Genomic DNA, 21,758 nt, shown 5'->3' with positions numbered 1-21,758 from the left:
ATCTTCTTCCAACCCCCTGCCAATGGCAGAGGCACCTTCCACCAGACCAGGTTGCCCCAAGGCCCATCCAACCTGGCCTTGAGCACTTTCAGGGGTGGGGCATCAAAAACATCAACAGCTTTATATCCCAACATAGGCATTGGTGTTTTGAATATAAATGTGCTGATGTTGCTGTTTGGAAAAGGCTGCAGTTCATAATAATAAAATTAATTCATATAACAGGTTATATAAATATTGTACTACTTTGGGAAAGTAACTGGATTGTTATCTTCTGCTCCCAGCTATGTAGTCTTGGAGCTGCAGAAAGAGGTTAATGATTTTAATGGAAAATAAACCAATTTTTGGAATTCATGTTTGTAATACCACAGGAAATTATGTGACAACAACTTATGGTCTTGCATTTTCTCCGTCTTTCATTTGAGATGGCAGTCAGCAGCACTGCAGTGTTTTTAGAGAGAAAAAGAATGGAAATGAGGACAGATTATATTACTGAAACAATGCTATTTATAGTCATATCCTATATTAACATTATACTGCATTATTATCCATTTCTGTAATGCTAATTAGTATAATATGTGTATTATAGGCAACAGGAGTTTAATTGATAGTACATGGAATCAGCAAAGCTCTTTTCTCCTGAGTGAAGGCATCACCCCATTATATTTACTGCACTCTTATGTCTTTATTTGTGTTGCTGCTCCTCTCTTGTCCTTTTGGAGAATGACCTGGGGTTTGTTTAATTAATTTAGCCCAACTTGGCAAATAATTCTCAGGTTTTCCCATCCTGCCCAGGTTCACAACTGGTGATGTTAGAGGCAAGCTGCCTTCGTGGGTCCGTCCCTACGTGAACGTTTATGACAACTTTGGACACGCGGTCAGAAGTGTCTCCCTCTTCTTCCGTGTCGCTCAAGAAATTGTAAGTGTCTTTAAAAGAACCCCAAAAATAAACAACAACTTTGCTGAATAGTGTTGGAAACTGGGAATGCTAAGCTAGGTGAGAGATGTGAGAGAATCACAGATGGTCTCAAATTGGAGGGGATGCATAAGGATCACTGAGTTCAGCTCTCTGCTCCTCACAAGCCTGCCCAACATGGAGCCACTTGTCACTTCTGAACACTGGAAGATTTACTGGAAGGAGATATGCCTCATCTTTCTCCATGAGTGATCTGGGACAGGATGTTGTTCTTACGATGGGTAACTCATTAGGTTAGATCACAAAAAAAACTTCCTCTTCCAGTTCCTCCTAAATAAACTTGTATTTATTGGCTAGTCTGCAAATCCTGGAACTGATATTGGCATCCAGAAGCTTTCTGTGTCAGGGAGAGGTTATATGTATGGGAGGATCATACCCTAAAATTTAAATTGTAGCTGACTGGTAAGAGTAATACAAACCATCAGTTCTTATTGCAGTTCATTACTGGATCATCTTTACTAAAACAGGTTCTCTATTAGCATTAGGAAGCTGATGTTGCCTGTAATAGTTCCTTAATTTAAAAAGTAATATTGTAAAAAGGCTTCCTAATTCACTGGAGAAAGTCATAGCAAGAAATGGGCTGGAAGCCAGAATGGCTCCCAAAATGGAGGTTAAGATTAAAACAAGCATTTAAAATTTCTTGTACAGACTTGGACAACTTTCTGGAAGATGCTTTAGCCAAATACAAGTTGTTCAGACTAATTAGTTACAGATGGATGATGCTGCAGGACTTGATGATCTTTTCTGATCATGAGTGAGAGTTTCATGGTAAATCAAAACCACAACCTGATGTGCTTTATCAGAAGGAGCTGTTCCTGCAGGAATAGCATTAGGAAGTGATTGTTCTTTAGCAGGTCATGATCCTTGTTCTGGTAGCAGGTCACTTAGAGTTAAGCCTGCTTACTGCACTTCAGCTGTGTCACTTGGGAGCTGTTTGATCCTTTTTTCAAAAGCCCATAAACCCAGAGTGTGTAACAGCCTTGCTACTAAGGTTTATTTGAGGAAAAGGAGATTGGATTGCTGTCTTTGGATTGTTGATTGCTGTTGAGATTTTTGGTCACAGATGGAGTGGAAAAGTGGCCTTTGCATATTGTAACACCTTGTAAACTGCTTGCAGATGCCTCCACCCCTGCCTCAGTGCCCTCCTGGACGTACTGGTTCCCTAAGTGAGAGCAGTGCAGCACCATCTACTTCATCTGAGCAGATCCTCTCCCTGCAAAAAGCTAAAAACTTGGATGACCATGTTCCAAGTTTGAAGAGGAAAAGGAAAGGTAATGTTTGGGTCCTCACAGATACACCTTTTTGTTTTACGCTGAACCACAAACAGGAGGAGAAAGCAAGGAGAGCTCAAAGATGTGTAAAAGTCTGGTCAGAAGGGACATAGTTAAGCATTAGAAAATGGGGGAAAACTGTTTCAATTGCAGAGAAAAGTGGCAGATGGGGCCGGCAAAAGTGTCCCACAGAACAGGAGGAGTTCTTTGTGGAGTATCACAGATAGTTTGGAAAATAAGAACTGGAAGTCTCTTTCTGCCTGGCACTGGCTTCCATATGTCCTCTTTCCATCCTGTTGTGTAGATGACTCTTACTCAGTCATCTGTCTAAGAAAACAGAAAAGATATGGGAAGAAAACAATATTTAAAATGTTGTGGGTAGCTAATGCCAAAGCATTTCTCATGTCAGATATTCTTTCAGCACTGTAGACTGCTTGCTGGTTTGGAACAGAGCAGTAAAGTTTGTTTAAAGCTGTGGTTCCTAATCAGTTATGGGTGAGGGTGAGATGTTTAAGCCAGCTGTTACCTTTATGCAGCCTTGCCTATTGGTAACAGCCAGTGTGATTGCTGGTTGTTGTTAAAAGGGATTACTTTGGCCACCACTATTTTTCCCCCTCTCACTTTCCAACTGTGCACTTTTTGCTCCTTCCTTTGATTTGATCTTCTGTGCAGTTGCAGAGTGAGCAGCTGAGTTTTGCTGAACCAGTTTATTTACCTCTCATACACTTGACTGGTAGATCCATCTCAAAGGATGGGCTGGAATGTGTGACTGGAGGTGAAGGGAAGAAGCTGCATTTCCTGTTTAATAAAGATTTTCATTGCATAGGCTGTGACATTAAACTCCCCTGTAGTCACAGTGATCATAATATATTCCCATTCTTCTCAAAATAGTGACTTTCCTTAGAAACTGACTGTTGGAGTAATTTCACAAAGAGTGGAAATTCATTTTAATGTAATGCCTTACAAAAATATCAAGCTGATACTAATTTAACCCTATTTACCGAGCAAAATCCTTATGTTTGAAACATGGATTCTGATTAGTGAGAATGTGTAATTTGGGACCTTGGTTACTTATGGGTATTGATACTATAAGAATTGTAGGCATTAAAAAAACTTGCTCTGTTTAAAAATAATAAATTATGTTTTGTACCAAAATCTCTAAAAACTCTGGAACAGAGTTCTGGGAAAGTCCATAAATCTAAAATAATTGAACAGAGACAGCTGCTGCAGTAGGAGTTTTTCCCATTGATCCTAAGCCTTTTTGGGGTTAAATGTCACCCTCACTTAAGGAAAAGTTTGAAAACAATCTGCCAGGTTGTGGTAACAAATGCTTGAGTAATTTTGGAAGTGATGTATAAAAGCAGTCCTCTTCTTAAATTAAGTAATGCACTTTTGCAAGAGGTGGAAGATTGTATAATTCACCAACACATATTTATGGATTGCTTTGTAAGATGGGGAGCTATCCCTTAATTAAAAAAAAAAAATGCAGGAGAGAATGTAGTATGTTAATTTGTCTCCTGTGTTCTACTGTGATGGCAGTAAATGGAGATGGAGCACCCAGCCTATGTGTGGAATATGAACAAGAATTTGTCTCACCCCGAAGAAAATGTGTTGGGCTCTTGGATGCCTTGGAGCGCAGTGAGAAGAGCAGTGAGGATGCAGAGGAGGAAACTGATTTGCCAGGAGAGGAAAAGGTAATGGCAAAATACTTCCTTGTAAGTAAAAATTGCATGCTCTGAAGCCAAATGGTTTTGGCATCAAGAGAATCAGCTCAACCCTCTTTCAAGAAAAGCTCACTGTAATCAGCACCACTAACTGCAAGTTCTCATAAAGAAATTAATCAAAGGCTTTCCTTGCCACTTTCAGGTAGGTGATCAACAGGTAGGTGCTTCTTCTGTGCTCTAAGGCTGCTAACCAGGACTCCTGGAAGTTAACCACGCTTTCTGAGGAGCAAGGAGCTCTCAGAGAAAAGAGGTTTGTAAATACACAATTTGTCCTGGGTGGAGTCTGTGTCAACACTTGGTATGAGACCAGATATTGAATTAAAAAAAGATTGGGAAGGGGTTTATGGATTATAAATTGCATTTTCAGATGAAAGTCTCTGATTTGCCCCAGAGAAAGAATGTTGCTGACTTGTGGAATATTTTATCTGAATCAAAAATCCACTATCACATTAAGATCAACAAAGCTGCTTCTGTGCTGTGAATTTTCTTTCCTCTTGGTTTGGTATTTTTGATACCTCAGTGATTGATTGGGCTGTCTTCTTGCTTTCCCAAAATCTCTGTTTGCAGTAGTTGGAGGGGTTGGCTCCCATTCCTGCTGGAGTATTTTACTGCTGGCTTGCAGACCCATCCATGGACTAAAGCAATGCCTATTGCAGCATTCTTAAGTACTTTCCTTAGGGGAACAAAGCCTGAGGTAAAATGGGTAAATGTAGGAGTATCTGGGGAATATCTGGGTAGGCCCAAGGACATGAATGGAGACACATACAAAACAGAGGGAATGTACAAAGGGTAGCAAATATTTAACTTGTGTGCAGCCAAGTGGGAAATGGGCTCTGTTACCTGTTGGGTGGCCATGACAGACACCAAAACCTATTCTTTGGAAAGCCTGGCACATTTCCAGGGACTCAGCTACAGAATATTCCTAACAGCTGCAGTGCTTTTGGCAGAGCTCAGCATTTCCTGGAGTCAAGTAACCTGATAGACCCAACAGCTTGGCAGTTGCTCAGGTCCACTTCCTGTTTGTGTGTTTGGTTTTGCTGCTTGTCTGAGGCTTGTGGAGAGCTCTGAGGTCACCCTGTGCTGCTCCCAAATTGGTGACCTGGCCCCAGCAGTCTGGTGAGTGTAGTCCTGAGACAGGCAGTGGCTCTCAGGCAGCCAACTTTCACTCTGAGCCCGGCACTGAGCACTGAATTTGGACTGAGGATGGGGTTGGTGTCATTTCCTGTCTTCACCATCCAGCATAGTGTCTGTGTTATAATTTTTCCTTTTATCAAAGTTAAACTGTACTCTTGTTCCCTAAATAACAAAAGTTTAGCTGCTCTTAGTCTGAAAGAATTTGCTTTGTCACATCAAAAATTCACAATAGAAGTAATAATTTCTCAATCAATTTAAATAATAGTAGTTCCTCATAGTCTGATTTCCTTGTGAGTTGCACCTCATGAAAACTCTAGCAAGCTTTATTTCTGCTGAATCTTGCTTTTCAAGGTGCTGCCTTTACATAACACAGGACTAAGAAGATGGTTTTGATCATTTTTCTGACTTACTGCATGTATCATAAGTATTTGACTTGCTGCTTATATTCCAATTCTTCATTCCCTTACATACCTTCATGCCCTTACAACTCCCTTACAGGAGTTGCAGGCAGGAATGTGAAGGGGAGTGTGAGCCACCAGTTACACACAGGTCTGTGCGCACTCTCAGGCTGCCCTGGAGCAGTCTGCTGTGAGTCCAGCTTTGCTTAGTCAGGAATTTGCACCCTCAGGACCAACTTTGTCCTTAATTTCTTCTGGTTTGGTCTCTGTGAGTTGTCAGTAAATTTCTGCCCTCTAGAAGCAGGTATGTGCCCAGGCTCTGTCACAATAATTTAGGTTGACTTGTTTCACTTTCTTGAATGGTGTCACAAACTGGGTTACCAAGTTTTACTGCTAGAAATACTTAAATTAAATGGGCAATAACTCTGAGAAGCACTTTTTGTACCTTACTTTCTTTTCATCTTCACAGGCACATCATCTGTCCACACTTTCCCTTCAGTATGAGAAGAGATTAACAGATGAGCAGAAAGGAGGAAGGAAGAAAATAAAGCTAGTCAGCAATACAGTATGTGTTTCCTTGTGTCTGTGCCACCCCTTTGTAAGATTGCTTTAATTTGAATTGGAAATTTCCAGGCAGACAGGTGACTGATGCCAGAACAAGTGTGGTTCTTTCCTCCAAATTGTAAATATTCATCAGTGCACATCTGAAATCTATATGTCCTGCTCTTTCTCAAATCCAGACATCCCAGACCAAATCAAGCACAGGTCCAAGTAGTGGTGGTAGGTGAAAAAGAATTGTTTTCTGACACTGATTGCTTTGTGAGCAATTTGACTGGGGTGGTTTCAATTATTTTCATTTAAAATGGGATAGTTTGGTTGGCAGGGACCTACAATGATCAGCAAGTCCAGCTGCTCTGGTAGAGCCTCAAATGGTTGAACTGACCAGTTTGGGGTAAGGGATCACATCCTACTTCCCTGAGGTGGGTCATGGTTGTGTGTTAGCTTTACAGCTGTGCATTATGTTTTGCCCTGTCTCCAAACCCAGTTAACTCATAACGCAGCTAATTGCTTAAGTCGCAGTAAATTCAGGAGAATTTCCTGGGTGATGTGAGTGCCAGTAGTTGTCCAAGGTGCTGTCCTAACTGGATGTTCCCTGTCTATCAATCTGCCAAGCACCTGGCAAACAAAACTGATGCTGAAACCGATAGTATCCAAAAGAAGGAAGAGAACAGGTTCACGCAGAAGGTTGTGTTTGCAGTTTGTTGCTATCTGACATCACGATGAGTCAGCTCAGCGCCCAGCTTTGGAATAAATGTCATTTTATTAACCTCCTAAGAATAGAATTGTGCAATGATACTTGGCTGCCTTCTCTAAGAATTTTTCCTGAATCTGTCTATTTTGTCAGGGGGAAGTTGAATAATGTGTGGATTACATGGGTGAGTGCTGTAACTAGAATCTGTTAGGTGAAAACATTTGTGGTTTAGTGGTGATCACGGTGGTGCTGCTGGCTGGGCCATTGGACAGCATGACCTTAGAGGCCTTTTCCAACCTCAGCGAGTCTATGATTGCTTTCATTATCCTGTGTACCGTAGGAATTGTAAACATATTGCTTCCACCTGAAAGTAACTCCAGTAACTCAGAAAAGTAACTCCTCGAGTGCTGCTTTTTACTGAGGAGCCTTTCCTGCCTTGCAGCAGGAGCGGAGAGCAGAGCAGGTGGAGCCCAAGAAGGCGCGGGCGACGTTTTACATCGCCACGGTGAAGGACACCCTGAGCCAGCAGAACTACGAGCTCTTCTCCAAGGCTCTGCAGCAGTACAAGAAGACAGATGACTTCCATACCATGCTGTCCCAAATGAGCTCCCTCTTCCTAGAGGATGAAAAAAAGCACGTCTTGCTGCGAGGTACATTAAAAGGATTTGTATATTTAGTGTATTTGTAGAAGTGACTTTTGTCTTTTAAACAGGCTTGGGTACTTCAGAAGTGTTTTAGATATGAAGCTTGATTAGGGATGATTCATTACTTTATATCCCCAGAAAACAAAGAATCTCATAAATCTAATTATGTGTTAGGTCACATCTTGACTTGAAGAAAACCATATTCCATGGAAGTTTCTGTTATTTTAAACTTTGTCTAAAAGTACAGTGACCTATTCCTGGTAATTTAGCAGGTCTAGGATGTGGTTGTGTGATTTGGAGAGATGCCTTTATAAGGATTCAGTGCTAAAGTAGTAAAGAAATAGAATATACAGAGAAGTTTTCTGTTAAAATAATTGAGTATAAAACAAAGGGTCTGGGTAAATATGGATAGTTACTGCATTAGTTTGGATTTTTAATTGCCTTTTCACAACTGTACTGCCAGGAACTGAATTTCCACCAAGACATCTTCTAGTTTAACAGTATTTTCTGAGTAATTTTTCATTTCCCTCTCAGCTTCAGAACAAATGGACTGATTTTTCTGTGACTTTTTCATCAACTGAAATAATAAATGTGTAGTTATGCATCTTGTAAATTGTTTCAGGGAAATTCTAAGGTTAAAGAATGTGAAGCTCAATCACTTGGTTTCCCAATTTGCTATGATCTACATAAATAAGAAAATATTTTATCATCAAATCAAGGTCAAATCTAGTTTTGAAAACTGTCACGCAACTGTAACCTAAAGTTGATTTGATGTTTAGGGTTCTGGTTGGCCAACATTTTGTGGTAAGCAAGTAACATGAGGTGTAAATTTTACAGTTTATCAGTTATTTAAAGTATCAGCTGAGCAGTTACTTGGATCTCATGGTTTATGGGACACCTCAAGGCCTGTTTCACTGAATTGCTTTATATTTACAGTGAAAAAGATGAGTTTTTACCCACTAGTGATAATATGCTCAATGTTTTCATGATAGCTGCCCTTTGTGTCATTTGTAAGTGTGCTTATTATATAAATATTAGATTTAAAAAATTAGATTTAAATTAGATTTAAATTTAAATTAGATTTTAAATTTAGATTTATTTAGTTGCACCTTTTTGTCTAACCTTGAAATCCTGCTGCTGTAGGTTTTGGTAGCATTTATGGACTGTTGTGGATTGATTTTTTTCTTTCTTTCTTTTTTTCCCCCATTTTCCCTCTCTCTGATGCAAGATTTTTACCAGTTTGTTCGACCCCAGCATAAAAAGCAGTTTGATGAAGCGTGCTGCAATCTGACTGGAGTGGGCTGTGGCTACAAACCTGAGCACAGCCTCCCTCGGGAGGAGAGGGAGATCCTGGCCAGGAGAATGGGTGAGGAGCTTGGTTCAGTTGTATCATTTGAAGGACAAATGTCCTTGTTCACCCAGTCGTAGAGCAGGATGTGTCTGATGTGTAGCAATGCAAGGAAGTTCATTTTTTGGTTGTAATTTAACCAACTTTGGTTGGTAATTTAACCAACACTGAGCTAAGTCTCTGCTCTCCTCTTGCCTTTCCTTGTGCTGTGCAGATGCCTGAGCAATGGTGACTGCAGAGTTAATAATGATGTCATTTTGTTTTGAAAGAGGATTTTACTGATCTGCTTAAAATATTTAGTCTGGGGAATTAAGCAACCTTATGTGTGTCTTCTTTGCTGCCCACATAGTGCCACCAGAATTGTGAATAGAGGGTGATTGTGTTCTCGCAGAACTTGTGAAATCTGTGAAATCCTGGAGCAGTAAAGTTCTGAAAAAGTGGGATGTTAGCTCATCATCAGAGAAATAAATCTGTGTGGAATCTCAGACTGGTTTGGGTTGAAAGGGACCTTAAAACTCATCCAGTTCCAACCCCCTGCCATGGGCAGGGACACCTTCCACTATCCCAGGCTGCTCCAAACCCTGTCCATCCTGGCCTTGGACACTTCCAGGGATGGGGTAGCCCCAGCTTCCCTGGGTTGCTCAGATGTTTTCAGCATAGGATGGCATACTTTGAAATGCTTTATCCATGTTCATTTTTCCCTAAATTCACTGTTAATGGACTGATTTCATTTAACAGAAGAAAAGCAGAGCCAGCAGAAAAGTACATTCTCCAAGGCCTCGTGTGCTCAGCTGAACCCTGGGCTCCACCTGAACCAAGGGGGATCCCACTTGGCAGCAGGACTGAATAGTGCAGGTACCCTCCATGTTCAGTAAAAACCCAGTCTATTGTTTTATTTCATCACTGACTGGAAGTTCTCCTGGGGCAAACCAATGTTCTTTGTGCTCACCTAACACAGTGGCTCACTCTGTAGGTGGGAGGGTTGGTAATTCAGAATCTTCAACAAGGATTGTGCAAAACGAAACACAAAAGTCAATAAATTAAATCAAGGTGGATGTGGAAGAAACCAGCTGAAGCCAGACATTTGTACTAAAGACTGAGCTGGGAAAAGTGGGTGTTTGAGCACAGGTCTGCTGGGCTTCCTGTTTGTCCAGAGTCTATGAAAGGGAGCCAGTTAAGGAGTGTGAGTTAAGATTACGTCAGTGTGAATTCAGGTGTGAAGAAACTGTTTCATTTTGTTCTTGATCTAATGTGTACACTCCCTCTGTGGACAGCCTGTTTTTTCTGCAGAAACAGAGACTAGTAAACGTAATCTCTGTGTGCATCCCTCTAATCTTACTTTGTCCAGTATTTATCTTCAAACTCATGGGCTCATTTATTATTTAATTATGGGTTTTCCAGAGAACAGCTGGGAATTTTTTGTGTTTCTCACAAGGAAATGAGTAGGATCATTGTGCAGCTTAGAAATCTTTCTTTAGAGGACAAAGAATAGTCAAATACTAATCCTTTATTTAAAAAAACAAGCCAGTTTCCTGGAAGGCTTTAAATGCTTTTCATGTGTGAAGCCATATTGTTTCTTTTGATTTGTTTTCCCGTTTTCTTTTGTATTTTGAGAATAGTTGAACAAAGCAGAATCTTTAGTGATTATCTTGTCCTGAAACCATTCGAATGGTTTCACAGAAAGTTGTTTCCACTAAAAGTAATTGAGAAAATAATAGGAGTAAATGGATGTGTTATTTCTGTGCCTCACTCCTTAAGAAGAGAATACTTCTGTGGAAATATAAGAAAGTTCTAGGATATGCAATAAATACTGGTTATAAAATTCACACTCAAGTTTTTTCCCTTCCAGCAAATTGAATGAAGCCTATGTTTCGAAACCTAATTATCTTTATCATACAATAAAGGTTTTATAAAGATCCAGATACCAAAAGATATGGCAGGTTAATTTAAATCAGTTTCTTTCCATATCCTTCATCCATATTTGCGTGCCTGTGATATGCAAACCAGAACTTTTTTCTCTAAAACATACCAGAAATCAGAGAATTGTACTGTAAATGAAGTTCACTTGGCATTTAGGAGAATGCTCCTACCTTTTGCAGACCTCCTACATTGCTCTTGTGCTCTCTTGATTGTTGTTTCGAGTTAGATGGTATTTTTGGACATTGTTTTCCTGTTGGGAAAAACCTACCCCACCCCATGTCTGCCCTTATTGTTAAGGGGTGAGAAATCTGCACTTTAAAATTGCCCATTTCAGGCCAGCAGAGTTGGTTAACCCATCTGTTTAAGATGTTTTTACTCCTTCAGTGGATCACAAAACCTGATTTACTCCTGACCTCCATGCCCCTTTTCCTCATTCCCTAGTGACCTTCTGATGGACTTCTCCATTTAAAATGTTCAAGGAACTTCAGAAGATGCTAAAAGAATAATTTTGCTCTGTTGCTGTTTCCAGGAGCAGGTCTGGCCATGCCACAGGGAGGTGCATGGCTGGGCAGTGGGGTTGGCTTCACCACTTCAAAGTAGTTCATGAATTCCCTTCAAATGGCATGAGAAATGGATATGATGGAGTGACCTGTTTGTCTCTGTTCCTCAAGCCCTGCTCACACAATTCTGTGTCTCTCAGGGCAGAATTCCAGTACAGCTCCAAGGAAAGAGGCTGAAAAGGCTCCAGGCTGCAGGAGAGAGCATCACCAGGCCCTCAGGACTGCCTATCTCAGTGATGTGCAGAGGGCTCTGGACAAAAGCAGCTACAGCCAGTTCTACGAGGCTCTGGTGGCTTACAAGAAGACGGATAATTACGATGCGATGGTGTCGGTGATAGCAGCCCTCACCACCGAGAGGCCACAGGACTTTCATCTCCTAGAAAGTAAGGGTGGTTTTTTTAAAAATCACTCTTGTTTATTTGAAAGGAAATTGTGGGTGCTGTGATCTCATGTGAGGTCTCACCTTTTGGTTTAGCTGCCCAGATCAATGGAGTGGCAGGAACAATGTGTTCAATGAATGACATTGAGAGAGCAAAAAATGTCAAGTTATAAAATGTTATCTCTGTTCAGCTAGAAATTATCCATTAAAAACATTACACAAGACCTCAGTAATTCCAGTCCTAACCTTCACCCCAGCTAACTTCAGTCAGATGTTTCCATGACTGTTTTTTATCCTCAATTACTACAACTGCTCTTTAGAAAGGACAGTGCTCACTATTGAGCTAACCCAATTTTATTCCCATGACCAATGATTGTTATACTGGTGCTGAGTTCTTAGATCACTTCCAGGTTTCAGGATAAGCAGTCAGGTTTTTGATTTACTGTTCTTCTACAGAGCTTCAGCTGAAAATATTTCTGGAACTGTGTCATCATTTATTTTCTCAGAAGTGGTTTGTTTTGCTTTATTTTCCTTTCATGGGTTTAGCAATGGAAGGATTGAGGGAGCTACAGGTTTTTAAAATTTGAAATTGGACTTAATTGTTTAAAAGAGGAAGAAGAGGCATTATATGCTGATCCTGATTGCCTCAATGGTGGTATCTTGTGTGATGTGACTTCTCAGTTCCACCTTCTCCCATGTCTCTGGGGTAACTTCTGCTGGAAATTATGCATTCAGTGTATGCTGGGAAGTGCTGGTGAAATTTTGTTTGTTATCTTTAGCAGATAACAATAAATATTCCACTGGCCTTGAATAGATACCGTAGTCTGCAAATTGTGAGATAATACCCTTTTTCTGTTGTGTTAACTGATTAGATTAGTCTTGGCAAAGTGAAGAATGGGAGGAAAATGAGCTGAGTGACACCGTAAGTCATAATCTCCCACTGAGCACTCTTTCACAGTCACTGGCTCTACTCAGCAAATGTTTTGACCTCAGAGGACTTGGTGGTAGAATTGTCTGTGCTTGGCAGCAAGTCATAATCGGGTTTTTTCAGAAGTTCTGTATGTGTACTGTGAATCCTTGTTGACCAAACAGTAACGAGAAATTTCCTTCCCGAGAGTCTCTCTGGATACTGTGTGCATACCTGATGTTCTCAGATCACTCATCAGGTGAAGTGCTGGGGCAGGTGTTCATTCTGAGCTGTAGAGAGCAGAAGAATTTCAAGATAAATGGAGAGTATTTTCAGTACTAAATACTCATCTGCCTTCTGGCAAGGAAAACCCCATAATTTTAAAAGTCACAAAAGCGTCAAGGTACTCTGAGGAATCTGACTGATGTTATTCAGCTTCCAAATAATTTCTCCCCTCCAAAGCAAGGAGTCTTCCATGGTCAGTCATTGATTTTCCTGGGCATTTGACTGTATTTTCTTTTGGCCAGGGTTTTACATGTTCGTGCGTCCTCACCACAAAGAGCAGTTCAGAGAGCTGTGTAAGGATTTGACTGGAATGGTCTGTGGTGATGGAGAGAAGCATCTGCAACAGTTGGAGCAAAGTGAGGGGAAAGCCCAGAGCTTGGAGAGATGCACAAAAGGAATCAGCCATGTACAAGGTAGGGAATGAACAGTTGTCAGAAGTTTAGAGTCTTATTTATTATTATGATGGGTAGGACTCAACAGTCTTAGAATCACAGACTGGCTTGAGTTGGAAGAGACATTAAAGCTCATCCAATTCCATCCCCTGCCATGGGCAGGGACACTTTCCACCATCTCAGGTTGCTCCAAGCCCTGTCCAGCCTGGCCTTGGACACTTCCAGGGATGGGGCAGCCACAGCTTCCCTGGGAAACCTGTTTCAGGGCCTCACCACCCTCACAGGGGGAAATTTCTCCCTAATCTCTAATCTAAACCTGCTCTCCTTTAGTTTAAGGCCATTTGCCCTTGTCCTATCACTCCCCACCCCTGTGAAAAGTCCCTCTCCTGGGCTAGGGCCTCCCTGCCTGAGGCCTGTCAAGGAGAATCAAAGCCATTGGTTATCTTTACATTAGGTTAAAAAAAACTCAAACAGGAGTAAGATAAAAGGTAACATGAGGAAGTACAAGGAAGTAAGAGAGAAATTAGTTCTAGTTCTGCCATGTTTAAACTGAATGGTGAAGTGTGTTAAGGGTGAAGGCAGAATTTTTATTTGGGATGGGAGCAGGAGTGGATCAAGACCCATTCTGTAGGAAGAATTTCCATAGAACTATTTCAATAGGAAGGGTCTCTTTCAGTAATATTTAGTGTGTTAGTATCTACCAAAAGCATCTGTTGCCAAGCAGTATGGCATAAAAACTATCTCTTCAAATTAGTCTTTCTCCTTATACAATGACAACTGAGTGAATTTACTGTTGGCTGTGTTTTGCAGAGTCTTAATGTTTGATCTGCATGGTACAGGTTTATACACTGGTTTTCTATTTTTCTCCCCAGGCACAGCCCCTTCTAAGAGTAAGGCACCGGAGAAAATTCAGAGTAAGATTTCCTCCTTCTGCTTTAGCCAGAAAAGTGAACTTGAGTTGCCAAGGACTGAAACATCCAAAGAAACCAGTAATGTGAGAGCACCCACAGACTCTGGAGCTGTGCCCATCTTTCCCCTAGAGATGGAACCAGAGCATGGTAGGTACAGGGGAGGTTTGGGATGTAGTTTTCTAATACTTGGGAATAAAGATAAATTACAGAAATGAGACTGAGACTGATGGTGTCTGAAACCACTGGTTCCTGCCCGTATTTGCTCAGGTGCAGTGTGGTTGGTGTGGTTTGCTGGGTAGAATCTGTACTTTCTGTACCTCATGTGCATGTGCTCTCAAAGTGCTTCATTGTCTTCATCACAATGCTGTAGTAGTTTCCTGAGAACTTTAGGGATTTTTTTCTTGACAACTTCCTTGTAAAGGAAGGATGTAACCCGAGTTCCTACTGGGATCTGAAGCACCAAGAGACTGTGAGGTGACTTGAAGGAAATAATGTGGCAGGGCACTGTTGAGGTAGTTCATTACACTCATTCTCATTGTTTTCTGGACTGCACTGGAAGTGTGGATACATGAGAATTTCACAGGTGATTAGAGGAATTCAGTCATTTCCTCCCTCTCTTTCTCTCTTCCCCTCTCCATACCCTCCCCTCTGTTCTAGGAAGATTCCACTGCTCTAACTGCAAATCCGAGGATGATGTGCCTTTTAAATGCCCATTATGTGACTTCACTTGCTGCAAAACGTGCTGGATGCAGTTCTTAAAGGTTCTCCTGTTTATTGGTTTGGTTTTTTTTTCCAAAACTGCTGGGGAATTTCAGGAGAATGATGTGAACAAGCCTGGAATCAAAATTCTTGTGTTTCCAGAAAGAGCACCCAAATGCCAATGGAAGATTTACCACTTGATCCGTTGTTTCCCATGGTTTGCAATATGATTGGAGGCAGATCTCTGCCCTAAGCTGGGCTTTTACACCTTTGTATCTTTCTGAGCTGCCTCCACGTGTTTTCTGGTCTAAAACTACATAAGCAACAAGCTTTGGGGTCAACTTGAAAAACCGTGTTGTTTTTTCAATATTTTAATCTTTATTTTAAATTTTTTTACTTTCTCAGTTTCATAATTTTCCCCATCAAAATCCTACTGTAAAGCTCTGTCACAAGAACGAGTCAAACAAGGAACAGGCTGCCCAGGGAAGTGGTTGAGTCACCATTCCTGGATGGATTTATGATGTGTAGATGTGGCACTTAAGGGCATAGCTCAGAGGTGGATTTGGCACTGCTGGGTCAACCATTAGACTCTGTGACCTTTAGGGTCTTTCCCAACCAAATGATTCTGTGAATCTGTGATTCTGAGTTCCTGCTCAAAGATCTCCTCTGTCATCCTGTCTGTTGGTTTTCCCAGCTGAGTAAATTAGTGGCTGAAGTTCTTTAGGTAAGAGGATGTAGCTGGTCCCAGGGTGTTTGTATTTAGGAGCATCATACCCAACATTTGATTCAGCAGCCAGGTGTTAAAAGACTTTCAAAAGCAGAATAATGCAAGAGTTGAGGGATTTCTAAACATCCATATGTGATGAGAGGGCTGCTGATCAATGGAGCTCAGGAATATCCAAAAACAGTACAGAAGGAAAAGAAACTTCTTCAGCTTGTCAATCTGTAAGCAGGTACAAAATAATGGGTTATTCCAAGTTCCAGGGAAAGGTCTTTTTCTCAGGAAAAAGACACTGAATTGTCCGCTAAGCATAGAAAACATTGGACAGACATCCAAATAAAATATAATAGCCAAGACAAAGTTGGTCCAAGAGGAATATAGAATAAGCATAGGATCAGGGTGATTTGGGTTGAAAGGAACCTTAGAGCTCATCTCATTCCAACCCCCTGCCATGGGCAGGGACACCTTCCACTATCCCAGGTTGCTCCAAGCCCTGTCCAACCTCGCCTTGGACACTTCCAGGGATGGGGCAGCCACAGCTTCCCTGGAGAACCTGTGCCAGGGCCTCACCATCCTCACAGGGAAGAACTTCTTCCCAATATCCCATATCTGCTCTCCATTTAGGCTGTTCCCCCTTGTCCTGTCACTCCAGGCCCTTGTCCAAAGCTCCTCCCAGCCTGGCTCCAGAGCAGAGCTGCTTCAGCCCTATGATTAACCCAATAGTGTCCTCTGATTCATTCCATGATGTCCAGACTGGTGTCTCAGACACATCTCCTGGGATTCAGAATAGCTGTTCAACTAAATCTCCTTCTCAGTCTGTTCTGCTGTATTTCTTTAAAAATGTCAAAAATACTGGATTATAAAGAACATACATAAGAAAGTCAAAGAAAGACATCTCATGTTTGCTGCAGATGGGACAGTCAAATTTCCTGTGGAATATGTAATTTTTGTGCTGAAGTGTAAAGGGGATGAAAATCAGACAGGCAGCATCCTCCACTGCAGAAAGGTCTCCAGCAAAGTCACGTCAAGAATTTTACAAGCATATGTTCATAATCTTTGCCATTTGAGACTTGAGTTGATTAAGGACTGAATGAGGTCCCTGGGGAGTTTTTTTTGGTTAGGCAAGAATTTCAGCATCCCACAGTATGGTTATGTTATCTCAGCCAATAAATATTGACCTTACAAAGGGGGAAAAATTTGCTCCTTTTACCAGTAAGATGAAACTTGTTATTTCATTAGTTGAAGAATCACAAAATTAGAAATGTTGTGTATTGAGCAATTGTACTGCCCTGTTCTGGTTTTTGTCTTGAAATTGGTCATTTTATGGTCTGGGTTTCTTCTTAATCCTCAAGTTAATGTGTGTTTTCGGAGCTCATAGATAATAAACTTGGTCAGCCTAATTTTTTATTAATCACTCCTTTAGCTAATTGTACATTTCTCAGACCAGAGATTAAAATAGTCTGACCTGCCAGACTAGATTGTGTTTCAGGTTCAGGTACTTAAGAGTGTCCAGAGGAGGGGAAGGGCTGGATGCTCCTGGGAGGGGTGGCTGAGGACTCTGGGTTTGGTTCAGAGAAAGGAGGCTGAGGGGTGAGCTAGTGGATCTTTGCAGCTTCCTGAGGAGGGGACACAGGGAGGTGCTGAGCTCTTCTCCCTGGATTTAATGTCAGGATTCATGGGAGCTGTCCAAAGCTTATATCAGTGAGGTTCAGGCTGGATATTAGGAGACATTTCTATACCAAGAGAGTGGTCAAACACTGGAAGAGGCTTCCTAGAGAGGCCCTAATGCTCTTTAATATTACAATGCTGTGCACTTGGATTATAGGATCACTGTCTCTTCCACTTGGAAGTGTTCTTTCTCTTCTATTTAGATATCCCATGCAAAACCATGTTTGAGGAAATGAGTCATGGGTAATTTGATTTCTAATGATTTCTACATTTTTTACTTACCTGAATAATCTTACTTATGCCAGACATACCTGTGTAGTGATTAATGTTCTTGCTGTACAGGAGTGTTAAGTGGCTCATGATGTGATTCAGGTGATTGCTTGGTTAAAGAAAACAATACAGACTCATAGAATCATTAGTGTTGGGAGACACCTTAAATACCATCAACCCAGCAGCACCACTGTGTTCACCTTGGAACCACTGAGGTGCCACAGCCACATCTTTTTTGAACACTCCCAGGGTTGGTGACTCCACTTCCCTGGGCAGCCTGTTCCAGTGCTTTACTACCTTTTCCATGGAGAAATTCCTCCTATTGTCCAAACTTCCCCTATCCCCTTGTAGTTTAGGATATGACTTGGGCTGATGCAGAGAGGCTTCTCCAGTGATGAGGCAGAGCTGTGCTGGTCATGCAGCTGGGAGGGAAGCACAGGATTACAAACAGGAAGATTATCCTGTGTTTCTCTGAAACCAGCCCCAGAGAAGCCGTGTCCTGCCACATCCATCCCCATTCCCACTCATGCCTGGGGAGGTTATCCATGTGTTTGGCATAGGGGCAGCTTCACCAGCAGGAAATGAGCAACCATGTCCGAGCTCTGAACTCTGATCAGATGGGGCTGGGCTTTGTCACCTCTGACAGGGCTGCATTTAAAACTCCTGTTTTTCTTTCCTAATAATTTACTCACTGTTTTTTCAGCTCAAAAGCCCTTTGGTGCGTATTGTCCCACCAAGGAAGTGACTCAGAGTGTCACTCACAGCGAGGAGTTTGCAAATCAAAATCTTGTTCTATTTGTTATATTAGCAAAAGAGTGGTGGGGAGAGGTGGTGAATAATTTTGGAAGCTTGTAGAAGCTTTTGGAGGAGTGGAGCAGACAGAATTCCCTGCAGGTAGAGGGGGATTAGGGGGATTTGTGCTGGAGCATGTTGGGTGATTCAGTGTGTTAGGGGAAGCCTTGCAGAGACTGGACCAGAATATGTTGCTTTGGGGTGTGGTTTTCTCTCCAGAGGTTCTGTTGCTGCTTCCCAGTGTTTAAATGCATTGTTTATTCATGCAGGTCTTCCAGGAAGACTAAGTTATTCTCATTTGGACTATCTGTAATGTGGGCAAATAGTTGAAGATTTCATAATTAAATGTTAAAGTTAAAATTGCCTTTGGCAAAGCACTGGCTGTTGGGAGATAAAGTGAGTTTTCCTCTCCCCTTCTATTTATGATACTTCAGTTAATGTCTCCAGAACCAAAGTCCTACTGCCTGAGCCTACTTTGCAGTCTGCATCTTTTCTTGCAGTGGCTCCCCACTGCCAGAAGTTAGATGGGATATTGGGAAGGAATTCTTCCCTGTGAGGGTAGTGAGGCCCTGGCACAGGGTGCCCAGAGAAGCTGTGGCTGCCTGAAAGTGTCCAAGGCCAGGTTGGACAGGGCTTGGAGCAGCCTGGGGTGGTGGAAGGTGTCCCTGCCTGTGGCAGGAGTTTGGAACAAGATGAGCTTTAATGTCCCTTCCAGCCCAAACCAGTCTGTGATTCTAGTGATGAACTCCCACATTGCAGGGGATGCTGTGCAGTGCCACTGATGTAGCTGACCATCTTTTTAGGCCTCCTGAGCTGGCAGTCTTCTCCCAAAGATTATTTAGAAAAAAAAGTTTTACTATCTCCCTTTTGAAATAAACAGAGCAGTTCAGTTTTGCCAGTAATTTGCAAGCTATGAGAAGAACAGCTGGGAATCATCTGCAATTCAAATGACTTGAAAATTGATGATTAATGAAGCAGCAAACTGAAACCTGAGTTAAGAAATGGTGCCTCAAGTGCCTTCATGTCTTGTGCTGCTAACAAGAAAGATGTGGGATGCTATATTTAAATGTACTTGGTTTCCCTACAAAACCCCACGTGTGTCATCCATGTCCGGGTATGCTCGGAGACATTTCCTTGTCATCTGTGCAAGAGGAAGCAGGAATTCAGGGAACTCATCAGCCACTTGACAGGATTTTACTCACAAGTGCAGCTGTACTTCCTCTTGCAGCTCTGCATCTCCTCATTCCTGTATTTCAGTCCTCCAGATGTGTCATAGCTGGGCCAAGTGCTGTAAAATCTGGTGCCACTTTGCATGATGCCACAAAGCCTCCTCTCCTTTTTACTGCACCAAAGAAATAATGGGGCTGTGAGGTAACAGTGAGATTGCAAACAGCAAATACTGTCTCAGGGACATGGCTACTGTGGCTTGTAGTTCATACTGGACAAAGTGTGGTAGAGATATTTAATATCAGAGATTCACAGACTGGTTTGGTCTGGAAGGGACATTGGAGCTCATCCAGTTCCACCCCCTGCCATAAGCAGGGATGCCTTCCATTATCCCAGGTTGCTCCAAGCCCCATCCAACCTGGCCTTGAACACCTCCAGGGCTGGGGCAGCCACAGCTTCTCTGGGCAACCTGTGCCAGGGCCTCTCAGCACTCTGTGACTAAAGAATTTCTTCCTAAAATTTAATTTAACTCTTCCCTATTTCAGTTTAAAACCATTGCCCCTTATCCTATGTCACTATTTGCCCACATGAAAACTCTTTCTCTTTATGGCATTTCCTCCACAATAAATACATTCTCCCTGTGTTTTTTCCATTGATTTCTACAGGTGAGGAAATGCCCCAAGTGCTGCAATGATGTGAAGAGGAAGCGATTAATCCAAGTTTTCTTCTGGTCGTGATCCCGCACACAGAAAGGGCACTGCAGGAGGCAGAAGGCAGTGGCTGTGCTCTGGCTCTTGCTGAGCAGGAGCAGGATGGAGATTCCTTTGAATCCCTGTGATCCTTGTCTCTGGATTATGAGCTGAGCACCAGCACAGATTGTGCTGACAAAGGTGATCAAGTCTGAAAGGTCTCACTGCAGGAGACAAAACAGAATATTGCCCTCTGTTAGAACTAAGAAAGTTTAGTTTTTTACTTATTTTATCCTCTGAATACTCCTGTGGCCACTCTTAGGCTGAAGTTTTATATCCTGGAGGCAGCTGTCATTTATGGGTCCTTCAGGTAATACCAGATCATGGAAGAACCCCAGGAATTATCCTGCAATGGAACTGAGCTGGCTAAGGAGGCCAGACTTCCCATCCCTTCCCCACTGGTGTTCCTGGAAGAGGTGATTCACATTCACTGTTTGGGGTTTGGCTGCAGCCACTGTCTCCAATAGCAGAAGATACCGAAAGGATGATTTTTTACAGGCAAATTCCACTGGTGGGGGGTGAGCAGAAGCTCCCTCTCATCTGCTGTGCACCCCAAAGCCTGATTCCATCCACCATGGTGGGATTTTTTTGGAACATGCTTCTAAGGAGGCTTTATTCTTCACTTAGTGCTGGTATTTCCATGTGCCTGTGTTACCTGATTAGTTTTCCAAGAAGAAGAAGGAACTAAATTATTTTAAACCTTTAATCAAGTTAGATGGGTTAAAAGTAAATTCCTTAATACTTCCACTCTCTGTGAGTAGTGGGTATAAGTGGTTAATATAAAAAATTGTATCTATTTTATATCTTCTGTAGCTGCTGTAAATTAGACTGTAAAATAAAACCATTTTGCCTACATTTTATTTGATTTTAATTTAAAAAAAAGGAAAAAAAAATAGATATAAAAATATTGGCTATTGAGTCCTAATGGCCCTGGTAGGAGCAAGTGGGAAGTTTGTGGGGCTGATTTTTCATTTCAATGGAATTTGGAAATTTTATGTTAATAAAATTTTATTCTTAATAAAATTGGAAAGTGAGCTGCATTTTAAAATTTCCTATTTCTTCTGGTTGTAGAACTCAAATTTGAAGCGTCACTTCAAATCTAAGCGTTGCTGACAGAGAAATGGGAACTTTTGTACTTCATCAACAATTAAAATAACAAAGCCTTAGACAGGAATTGAGGTAGTTCTGGACTATCATATATTCTGTCATGTTTAAGTTTGTGGATGAATATTACCTTCTAGCCACATATCCAGTGCAGCAAAGCAAGAATAAATAATGCAGATAAAGTCCTGGGCATTTTAAATATAAGTGGGGGAAATTACAGAAAAATGTTATGTAAATGCAGGTTTGTTGTAAAAATGAACAGGAAAAATATTTGGAGTGAGGCTGGAAGCAGTGAGCAGTAAAATGTCATTTTTTGGTGGGTAGTTCAATGCCTGATCTCCTGAAAATTCTCCCAGGACAGCTGCAGGTGACTGCTCATGCCACTGGAGGGAAGCCACAGCACAGCCATGAGTGTCTTCAGGGGTGGTGACACCACGGCTCTGCTCGGTTTTGCTGATGGAAATTATCTGCTGTGGGCTGCAAAAATGCT

General features: G+C 41.7%; 1 protein-coding gene across 1 annotated transcript in view; it reads left to right on the top strand.

The window, feature by feature from the left end:
- RTEL1 (regulator of telomere elongation helicase 1) overlaps positions 1–21,112 on the top strand; it is a 44,471-nt gene extending 23,359 nt beyond the window's left edge. The window contains exons 25-36 of the mRNA XM_058850825.1: positions 793–916; positions 2,091–2,244; positions 3,784–3,938; positions 5,970–6,065; positions 7,195–7,402; positions 8,625–8,762; positions 9,483–9,599; positions 11,365–11,607; positions 13,038–13,208; positions 14,060–14,245; positions 14,756–14,859; positions 20,081–21,112. Of these exons, the coding sequence (XP_058706808.1) occupies positions 793–916; positions 2,091–2,244; positions 3,784–3,938; positions 5,970–6,065; positions 7,195–7,402; positions 8,625–8,762; positions 9,483–9,599; positions 11,365–11,607; positions 13,038–13,208; positions 14,060–14,245; positions 14,756–14,859; positions 20,081–20,152 (1,768 nt within the window). The 3' untranslated portion in view covers positions 20,153–21,112. The remainder of the gene's footprint in view (positions 1–792; positions 917–2,090; positions 2,245–3,783; positions 3,939–5,969; positions 6,066–7,194; positions 7,403–8,624; positions 8,763–9,482; positions 9,600–11,364; positions 11,608–13,037; positions 13,209–14,059; positions 14,246–14,755; positions 14,860–20,080) is intronic.
- Positions 21,113–21,758: the final 646 nt, after the last annotated feature.

This window comes from Poecile atricapillus, chromosome 15 (assembly GCF_030490865.1).
Source record: "Poecile atricapillus isolate bPoeAtr1 chromosome 15, bPoeAtr1.hap1, whole genome shotgun sequence".
NCBI lineage: Eukaryota > Metazoa > Chordata > Aves > Passeriformes > Paridae > Poecile > Poecile atricapillus.
This window is presented reverse-complemented; position numbering and strand designations above follow the sequence as displayed.